The sequence below is a fragment of the Entelurus aequoreus genome, linkage group LG14 (assembly GCF_033978785.1).
Source record: "Entelurus aequoreus isolate RoL-2023_Sb linkage group LG14, RoL_Eaeq_v1.1, whole genome shotgun sequence".
Lineage (NCBI taxonomy): Eukaryota > Metazoa > Chordata > Actinopteri > Syngnathiformes > Syngnathidae > Entelurus > Entelurus aequoreus.
Genome location: NC_084744.1, coordinates 2383280 through 2393337, shown reverse-complemented (window position 1 = coordinate 2393337; position 10058 = coordinate 2383280). Strand labels below are relative to the sequence as shown.

At 42.8% G+C, this 10058-nt stretch overlaps 2 protein-coding genes across 2 annotated transcripts; one reads left to right on the top strand and one right to left on the bottom strand.

Annotated features, from left to right (window-relative positions):
- The first annotated feature begins 665 nt into the window (after positions 1-665).
- LOC133664254 (uncharacterized) lies at positions 666-6047 on the top strand. The gene is made up of 10 exons (XM_062068754.1): positions 666-1129; positions 2172-2282; positions 2403-2517; positions 2694-3544; positions 3713-3899; positions 4015-4263; positions 4429-4553; positions 4921-4967; positions 5052-5200; positions 5328-6047. Exons 1-10 carry the CDS (start codon positions 731-733, stop codon positions 5513-5515), a joined length of 2421 nt encoding a protein of 806 aa, XP_061924738.1. The 5' UTR covers positions 666-730; the 3' UTR covers positions 5516-6047.
- Positions 5123-7656, bottom strand: LOC133664255 (uncharacterized). The gene is made up of 3 exons (XM_062068755.1): positions 7236-7656; positions 6563-6781; positions 5123-6258 (listed from the first exon to the last, which is right to left on the bottom strand). The coding sequence occupies exons 1-3, from the start codon at positions 7499-7501 to the stop codon at positions 6105-6107; spliced, it is 639 nt and encodes a 212-aa protein (XP_061924739.1). The 5' UTR covers positions 7502-7656; the 3' UTR covers positions 5123-6104.
- Positions 7657-10058: the final 2402 nt, after the last annotated feature.

The window sequence follows — 10058 nt, the reverse complement described above, 5'->3', positions numbered from 1 at the left end:
GATTGAGGATGATAGAAAAGGTCTCAGTGGGCAATAAACCGAACTAACCCCAGTTTTGTGAACTTCTGGATCTGCCTCCCGGGGAGCCTTTTGGCCGTGGGGACCAGCTGCCGGGTCTCTGCCACACCAGAGTCCGTTTGGAGAGACTGGAGGAGATGTGGATGAAGCTTCCCAGTGTCTTGGCTAAATGAGCAGGTATCGGACACCTGGCCGAGGGTGGAGTCGGCTCTCTTGGTTGCTTTGTTGGGTCTGCTCCTGTCTCTGGCCATGCTTCCCCCCCCCACCCCAGCAGACGAGGCCACCACAGTGTATATGTTTTTTTGTTGTTGTTGTTTTTTACTTTTGTAGCTGTAAAAGGGACAAGCAGTAGAAAATGGATGGATGGATGTAGAAATGTCTGGTTGCATCAGCTCTGCTCTTTTAAAGGCCTACTGAAACCCACTACTACCGACCACGCAGTCTGATAGTTTATATATCAATGATGAAATCTTAACATTGCAACACATGCCAATACGGCCGGGTTAACTTATAAAGTGACATTTAAAATTTCCCGGGAAATATCCGGCTGAAACGTCGCGGTATGATGACGTATGCGCGTGACGAAGGCAGTTGAACGCGTCATCTTGGAATAGGTCCCTCCCAATTTAAACAGCTCTGTTTTAATCGCTAATTTCCACAGTATTCAGGACATCTGTGTTGGTGAATCTTTTGGAAATTTGTTCAATTAACAATGGAGACTGCAAAAAAGAGAGTTGTAGGGAAGCGGTGTGTTGCTGCTGGATGTAGCAACACAAACCAAAACACAACCGGTGTTTCATTGTTTCTTTTCCCAAAAGATGGCGGCCAAGCTTTACTATGGAACAAAGAAGTCAAGCGAACACGGTTGGATTGGACGACACATACGAAGTACAGTGTATTATGCAGCGAACATTTCGAAAGATCATGTTTCGAAGAGGGTCCCTTGCGAATGGCAGAAATGGGAATCAGCACTCGTCGACTCGTGCTGAAGAAAGGTGCGAAGCCAACTATTTTCGATAGACCACGGACAAGTCCGGAGCACCCTACCCCCTCCACAAGCGGACAGACTGGGCACATGAGGTCTGCATTTGCCAAAAGGGAAAGGAAGAGGGTAAGAATCTTGATATCCAGTTTTCATAGTCAGACTACACTGTTCCAATATCCATTTCTTTGTTCTCAATTGTTGAAACCCCCCCACCTCCACACCCCGGATTGTAAATAATGTAAATAATTCAATGTGATTATCTTGTGTGATGACTGTATTATGATGATAGTATATATCTGTATCATGAATCAATTTAAGTGGACCCCGACTTAAACAAGTTGAAAAACTTATTGGGGTGTTACCATTTAGTGGTCAATTGTACGGAATATGTACTTCACTGTGCAACCTACTAATAAAAGTCTCAATCAATCAACCAAAACTAACACACACAGTCATAGACTACTCCAGTGGTTCTCAACCTTTTTTCAGTGATTTTCCCCTGTGAACATTTTTTTAATTCAAGTACCCCCTAATCAGAGCAAAGCATTTTTGGTTGAAAAAAAGAAAAAAAATACAGCACTATGTCATCAGTTTCTGATTTATTAAATTGTATAACAGTGCAAGATATTGCTAATTTGTAGTGGTCTTTCTTGAACTATTTGGAAAAAAAGATATAAAAATAACTAAAAACTTGTTGAAAAATAAACAAGTGATTCAATTATAAATAATATTTTGTACACATAGAAGTAATCATCAACTTAAAGTGCCCTCTTTGGGGATTGTAATAGAGATCCATCTGGATTCATGAACTTAATTCTAAACATTTATTTTGTTGAAGTATTATTCAATAAATATATTTATAAAGGATTTTTGAATTGTTGCTATTTTTATAATATTTAAAAAAAAATCTCTCGTACCCCTTGGCATACCTTCAAGTATCCCCAAGGGTATGCGTACCCCCATTTGAGAACCACTGGACTACTCCATGAACAATGAAATAAATTAACAATAAAATAGTCTACATATAATTATTGCTTCAAGTTCTAGTCAAGTTCTTCTGCAGTATAAAGTATCGTACATTTACTGACATTACTGTCAATAGTGTCAATACTGTCAATAGATTACAATAGACAATAATATAAAGTATTGTACATTTGTACATTTACAGACAATAGATCAGATCATGGACAGTACGACTACGGCATCAGTGGCGGATGCGGTGGATGAACCAATGGCAATGGCACTAGATTTGCCTGATGAGGAGGGCGATCAAGATCAGGTTCGATTTGTTTTCCTAATCAATGTTCAAATGGATTACAGTTCAAGCCCAATCCAAAAGTATTCATAATTAATGTAAATGAGGTATCCATATTACATGTAGCTGTTTCTCCATTTCCAGGGAAATACAAGAGAACAAGGATGCCAGACGGACTGGGTACCGATTGGGACAGCACCAACAGCAATGACCAGTAGCAAGAGCACCCAAACAGGGAAAATACATCATAGATCAAAGGGTATGTCTATTTCGGTGACGAACATGATTCTGCACATCACAGTACACATTGCACGCTGCCTGTGCAGAGTAGAGTAGACAGATAAATTAGGTGATTCAAAGACAATAATTATTATGTGATTCTAGTTTAATTTTAACAGATTATATAAAACAACTTGTGCTTGATTTTATTGCTAGGACACCAGGTGACCCCAGATATCCTCGAGAGGGTTAGAGCTCGGCCGGCCAGGGTTAGTGAAGTCCCATTGTCAAGTGTAGCAGCTCCATCTGACAGCCCCGAGATGCAGACTAACATAGCAGCTCCAGGTGTGTCTGGAATGCAAGCCAAGCTACGACCACCTCCTGCATTGTTTGATGAAGGACCAGCATCAAGTCCCACTGCGCCTTTTGTTGGTGGTTCTTCCGATGACAGCTATGTGCCGAGTGAGTCAACGACATCGGATCCGTGTCAATCTGACGGGTCGCCAGATCGCCCATGTACTCACCAGATGCATGAAGAGGGCTGCCACAAGGAACCGAAGTACATCATCTTTGAGTCGTGCCTCCAGAGTCTCGTCAAGTGGTGTCACTGTCCAGTCTGTGGCAGCCAGGACATAAGCCCTTCTTGGGATTCGAACGGTACACAGCTGACCATGACTCTTCAATGTGCATCATGTGACCAGAGGAGTAGTTGGAGCAGCCAGCCAAACATTGGCCCTTATGCCGCGGGCAACATCCTGCTGTCTGCTGGCATCCTCTTCGCTGGGGCATCTTCTGGCAAGGTGTTGCAAGTGCTGAACAGCATCGGAGTGGTCACGTATGTGAAGAGGACATTTTTCAACCACCAGGAGCTCATCCTGCAGCCAGCCATCAAAAAGGTGTGGGAGGAACAGCAACGGACGCACCTCACCATGCTGCAGGTGGAAGGCCGACCCCTCGTCCTTGGTGGTGATGGGCGAGCAGACAGTCCGGGACACAGCGCCAAGTTCGGTACCTACACCACAATGGAGCTTGTGGCCAATGTGGTTCTCGACCTTCAGGTTGTACAGGTACGACCATATAATCTCACTAAAACACTAGTAACACAATAAGCAGATAAGGGATTTTCCAGAATTATCCTAGTAAATTTGTCTAATAACATTAACCATTTCAATGTATACTAAGCCCCTTTTTCATTTTTTTCTTTGCTCATTCCTTTTCTGTTATATATATTTCAGAGCAACGAATGTCTTGGCAGCTACCATATGGAGATGGAAGGACTGAAGAGGATGGTGGAACTGCTGATCAGCTGGGACCTGGATGTCGGGGTGCTGGTGACAGACAGACACAGACAGATCGCTAAATGGATTCGTGAAAACATGCCCAATACACGGCACTGCTATGACATCTGGCATGTTGCAAAATGTTAGTTGGATTATTTGTATGCATGACAAGTTGTGAAGTAGTGTGTACATATCAGTGATCAGATGAATGCGATATTGTATTTAATCCACAAATTTCTGTTTTTTTCTGTTTGTAGCCATCGGAAAGAAACTGAAGGCCATCGCCAAGCATAAGGACTGTGAAGACCTGAAGCCCTGGGTGCAAAGTATAATCAACCACCTCTACTGGGCAGCAGTGTCTACACCGCCTGGAGAGGGGGAACTTCTGGTTGCCAAGTGGAAGTCTGTGGAGCGACACATTCAGAACATCCACAAGGACCATGGCGACCTCTTCCCAATTTGTACTCATGGACAACTGCAACGGCAAAAGAAATGGCTCAAACAAAGTGAGTAGGCAAATAAGTTGCCCGAAAGCAGTGAGGGACTAGCAGTATTTTCCTGCACATCTTTTGAAAGTCAAAAAATTCAGATAAACTTGTAAGTAAATAACCAGTTTAAGTTGACTGGAACATTTTTGTAGAAACGTTGTTCTATTTTAAATTTATGTTTAGGTTCACGCTCAGCAGTGAAACTGGAGGAGGTGGTCAACAACAAGTCCCTGCTAAAAGATATCGCCATGCTGTCGGGTGAACACCAGACTTCCAAGGTGGAGGCGTTCCATAGCCTTATCATACAGGTGAGAATTAGACTGATCGCCTGTAGGTGGTGTCGGTGGTTACCACCTGCCACTAGGACTTTGGTGGCCAGGGAGCAAAATACTAGAGCATACTAAATGAAGCCTTGATACAGTCAGTGTAAGCAAGAGAATGTTGGAGGTCCAACATAGTGGCTGGCATCTTGGTGAGAAAGATTGCAAACAATTCTGGCGTGGTGTTAACATTGAAAACAAAACAGCTTCATTACTGCAGGAGATCAAGCTTTAATAGCTGACTATTAACAGTTTAATACACAAACATTTGTATTCAAATTTACAAACAATTTATAAATTTACACACACATTGTATGGACGCATGACTGAATAAAGTGTCTTTTATCTTATACAGTTCGCACCGAAAATGTATGTCTTCTCATACATCGGAATGCTGTGCAGGTATGTTTCCACACTAATCTAAGTGTCACTAGTGTGTGCCATACTTTAGTACTAATTATTACATTATTCTGTTACCACACCTAGGAACCTGCTTGCTGGGCTGCACTGGAACGAAAATTCGAGCCGCCCTATAGCCACTACACAAGCGGGTGCTGAGCGCTATGCAGTACGCTACCCGAAGTATAAAGCAGGGGGCCATGTGGTCAAGAAAATCGCGACAGAGCCAACATACCGTAAGTGTAGAGGACACAAAACATGTAAACACTTGACACTTTGTATCATGATAATAATACTGTCAAGTTTCACTCTCCATGAGTATATTATGTTGTGAGCAGGAACATGTACAATTGTATTTTGCAGGCTACGTAGATGACTTGATCAGGGAGGTTGTTGCTGGCTGCAGACAGACCCCTGACGAGAGAACACCACTCAGCGTCACTGTGGATGTGCCTCCCTTCCTCTGCGATGAACTGGAGAAGCCAGACAAGGAGGAAGCCATCGCCAAGCACAGGAGTCGCTTCGGTAAGTGTGAAATGCCCTCCCGGTAACAGTTAGAGATGCTACCTCAGTAGAAGCATTTAAGTCCCATCTTAAAACTCATTTGTATACTCTAGCCTTTAAATAGACCCCCTTTTTAGACCAGTTGATCTGCCGTTTCTTTTCTTTTCTCCTCTGCCCCCCCCCCACGTGGAGGGGTTATTCCGGTGACCATGGATAAAGTGCTGGCTGTCCAGAGTTGGGACCCGGGGTATACCGCTCGCCTGTGCATCGGTTGGGGACATCTGCGCTGCTGACCCGTCTCCGCTCGGGGTGGCCTCCTGCTGGCTCCACTGGACCCTCACTAATATGTTAGACCCACTCGACATCCATTGCTTTCGGTCTCCCCTAGAGGGGGGGGGTTACCCACATATGCGGTCCTCTCCAAGGTTTCTCATAGTCATTCACATCGACGTCCTACTGGGGTGAGTTTTCCTTGCCCGTGTGTGGGCTCTGTACCGAGGATGTCGTTGTGGCTTGTACAGCCCTTTGAGACATTTGTGATTTAGTGCTATATAAATAAACATTGATTGATTGACTGATTGATTGATTGATTGATTTTATTGATTAAGTACAGTGGCCATGTAGATTCTGTTGCAGTCACTGCACGTCTTGGAACCCCGTGTAGTCCATCGATGGGAATGTTGTCCTAATCTTATGTACTACACAAGCTGGTAGTACCACCCTTATGTCCTTTCCCAGATATCCCCAGCAGAAGCGGACAAACTGTCGATAGGCTGTGTGTCGTCTCCGCCTGCAAGTAGCAAATGATGGCAGCTGTTATTATCCGGACATGGATACACAGTGACTCACTGTTCTCTGAGATTCAAAAGACATTGTCATGCATTCTATTCATTTGTCATTTACTGTTGCAGTAAATTGTAAATATTGTTGACATCTACGGTCCATCTATGTAATACTTCTATGATATATAATGTCATGTGCATTGTAGCACAGTACATTTCACAGAATAAGAATAAGATAAGAAAGTGCTCATTCTGACTTATCTTCCAAAGGTTGATAGAATAAAGAATTATTTAAACTTATTAGTGCCTCACTCATTTTGCTGTTGCTGCAGCATGCCATATTGCTGTTTGTAGGCGTTATACGCTGTCTGCAGCACCCATTCATCCAGACACACAGATGGAAAGCCATGGTGGTCTATGATGCACGTCTTCACCCCCTCCTCCTCCATCGTTCTGGTCACTGCCTCTATTTCACTACAGCAGACACACTCAGCCACTGTCTCCATGTTCACACAGTTTTGACATGTACACCTGGAAATAGAAATGTTCATAATATTTGTAAATCAATTCATATTATTGACACCTGCAATCTGCAAACATGTGGAATAATTAATATTATCATTGTCTTGTTGTGGATCTTATTAATCTGCATGCATATTTTTAGTATTGCCGGTATATGGAGCTGTGGCCCATAGAAATAATGGGTAATTAATTAGGTTTGACATTGTGTCAATGATAGATACTTAGTGTATAGATAGGCCTGGGGTGTAAGTTGTAACACTAACAGTAACACATTGTGTCAATGATAGATACTTAGTGTATAGATAGGCCTGGGGTGTAAGTTGTAACACTAACAGTAACACATTGTGTCAATGATAGATACTTAGTGTATAGATAGGCCTGGGGTGTAAGTTGTAACACTAACAGTAACAGTGCAAGACTAGGCCACAAACTAAAACTAGTCTATAAATAAATAACATATTACCATTCTGTATTCTCAAGGCGATCTATGTCGTGTGCTCCTCCAGCATCAATAGCAGCAGCGTCCTCCTGACCGTCTTCATCAGCGTCGGGTTCAAAGCGATATGGCTCTATCCCTCTCACAGCTTCTTCCCTATCTGAATCGCTTCCACTCCCCACTAGTCCTTCACTTGCACTTTCCTCATCCACAAATCTTTCATCCTCGCTCAAATTAATGGAGAAATCGTCGCTATCTCGGTCAGAATCGCTCTCAGATCTGGCGGCCATCATTGCAAACAATAGGGAGCTTTGCGGATATGTTCAATTGTCCACGTCACGCTACTTCCGGTAGGGGCAAGGCTTTTTTTTGTCAGATACCAAAAGTTGCTATCTTTATCGTCGTTTTTCTATTCTAAATCCTTTCAGCAAAAATATGGCAATATCGCGAAATGATCAAGTATGACACATAGAATAGATCTGCTATCCCCGTTTAAATAAAAAAAATTCATTTCAGTAGGCCTTTAATGTCTTTAATGTCCTTTGTCTTCATTGATGTGTGATGTTTCCCTCTTACACACATTTTTATGTGTGCTATGGCTATGAGGTTTTTTTCCCTTGGCCTCAGTCTGGACCCCCTCTCCAGGGGTCCAGACTGTGACTGAATATTTTATTTTCTCACCCTCCTCCCCTGTGTTTAACTGTTTCTCACCTTTTTTGTAAGGAGCGCCGGAAGTTGGCAGACCCGTCAGCAAACCTGATCTGTCTCCCAGTAATGTTTGATCCTGTTCTGTCGCCCTGTAATGTTTGATCCTGTTCTGTCTCTCTGTAATGTTTGATCCTGTTCTGTCTCCCTGTAATGTTTGATCTTGTTTTGTCTCCCTGTAATGTTTGTCTGTCTCCCTGTAATGTTTGATCCTGTTCTGTCTCCCTGCAGTGTTTGATCCTGTTCTGTCTCCCTGTAATGTTTGATCCTTTTCTGTCTCCCTGTAATGTTTGATCCTGTTCTGTCTCCCTGTAATGTTTGATCCTGTTCTGTCTCCCAATAATGTTTGATCCTGATCTGTCTCCCTGTAATGGTTGATCATGTTCTGTCTACCTGTAACGTTTGATCCTGTTCTGTCTCCCTGTAATGTTTTATCCTATTCTGTCTCCCAATAATGTTTGATCCTGTTCTGTATCCCTGTAATGGTTGATCATGTTCTGTCTCCCTGTAACGTTTGATCCTGTTCTGTCTCCCTGTATTGTTGTATCCTATTCTGTCTCCCAATAATGTTTGATCCTGTTCTGTCTCCCTGTAATGGTTGATCCTGTTCTGTCGCCCTGTAATGTTTGATCCTGTTCTGTCTCCCAGTAATGTTTGATCCTGTTCTGTCTCCCTGTAGTGTTTGATCCTGTTCTGTCTCCCTGTAATGTTTGATCATGTTCTGTCTCCCTGTAATGTTTGATCCTGTTCTGTCTCCCAATAATGTTTGATCCTGATCTGTCTCCCTGTAATGGTTGATCATGTTCTGTCTACCTGTAACATTTGATCCTATTCTGTCTCCCTGTAATGTTTTATCCTATTCTGTCTCCCAATAATGTTTGATCCTGTTCTGTCTCCCCGTAATGGTTGATCCTGTTCTGTCGCCCTGTAATGTTTTATCCTGTTCTGTCTCTCTGTAATGTTTGATCCTGTTCTGTCTCCCTGTAATGTTTGATCTTGTTTTGTCTCCCTGTAATGTTTGTCTGTCTCCCTGTAATGTTTGATCCTGTTCTGTCTCCCTGTAATGGTTGATCCTGTTCCGTCTACCTGTAAGGTTTGATCCCGTTCTGTCTCCCTGTAACATTTGATCCTGTTCTGTCTCCCAGCAATGTTTGATCCTGTTCTGTCTCCCTTTAATGTTTGATCCTGTTCTGTCTCCTGTTATGTCTCCCTGTAATGGTTGAATCTGTTCTGTCGCCCTGTAATGTTTGATCCTGTTCTGTCTCTCTGTAATGTTTGATCCTGTTCTGTCTCCCTGTAATGTTTGATCTTGTTTTGTCTCCCTGTAATGTTTGTCTGTCTCCCTGTAATGTTTGATCCCGTTCTGTCTCCCAATAATGTTTGATCCTGTTCTGTCTCCCTGTAATGGTTGATCCTGTTCTGTCTACCTGTAACGTTTGATCCTGTTCTGTCTCCCTGTAATGTTTGATCCTGTTCTGTCTCCCTGTAACATTTGATCCTGTTCTGTCTCCCTGTAATGTTTGATCCTGTTCTGTCTCCCTTTAATGTTTGATCCTGTTCTGTCTCCCTGTAACGTTTGATCCTGTTCTGTGTCCCTGTAATGTTTGATCCTGTTCTGTCTCCCTGTAATGTTTGATCCTGTTCTGTCTCCCTGTAACGTTTGATCCTGTTCTATCTCCCAGTAATGTTTGATCCTGTTCTGTCTCCCTTTAATGTTTGATCCTGTTCTGTCTCCCTGTAACGTTTGATCCTGTTCTTTCTCCCTGTAATGTTTGATCCTGTTCTGTCTCCCTGTAATGTTTGATCCTGTTCTGTTGTTGTTTTTACAGTTTACAATTCAATGGATAACTTTGCTTTAAAATCATAAGTCACGCAGATATTTAAGTAATTATTTTTATTTCAACAAACATGTTCAGAATGTATGCTAGCGTAGTATTTGTTGCTTAAAATATATGCAATTGCATGCAGTAAAGTAAGAAGGGGTTTCATATGGCCTGACACATGAAACGTGACAAATGGGACGGTTGCACCATCCACTTTAGCCGCCAGATGGCAGTAGAGGGTCGGGTGTCTTAATAGGTGCTTTGTGGCAATTCCGACTTTGACCACGGCGTCAGTTGCTATGTAGAGTAGTGCTTTCCATCC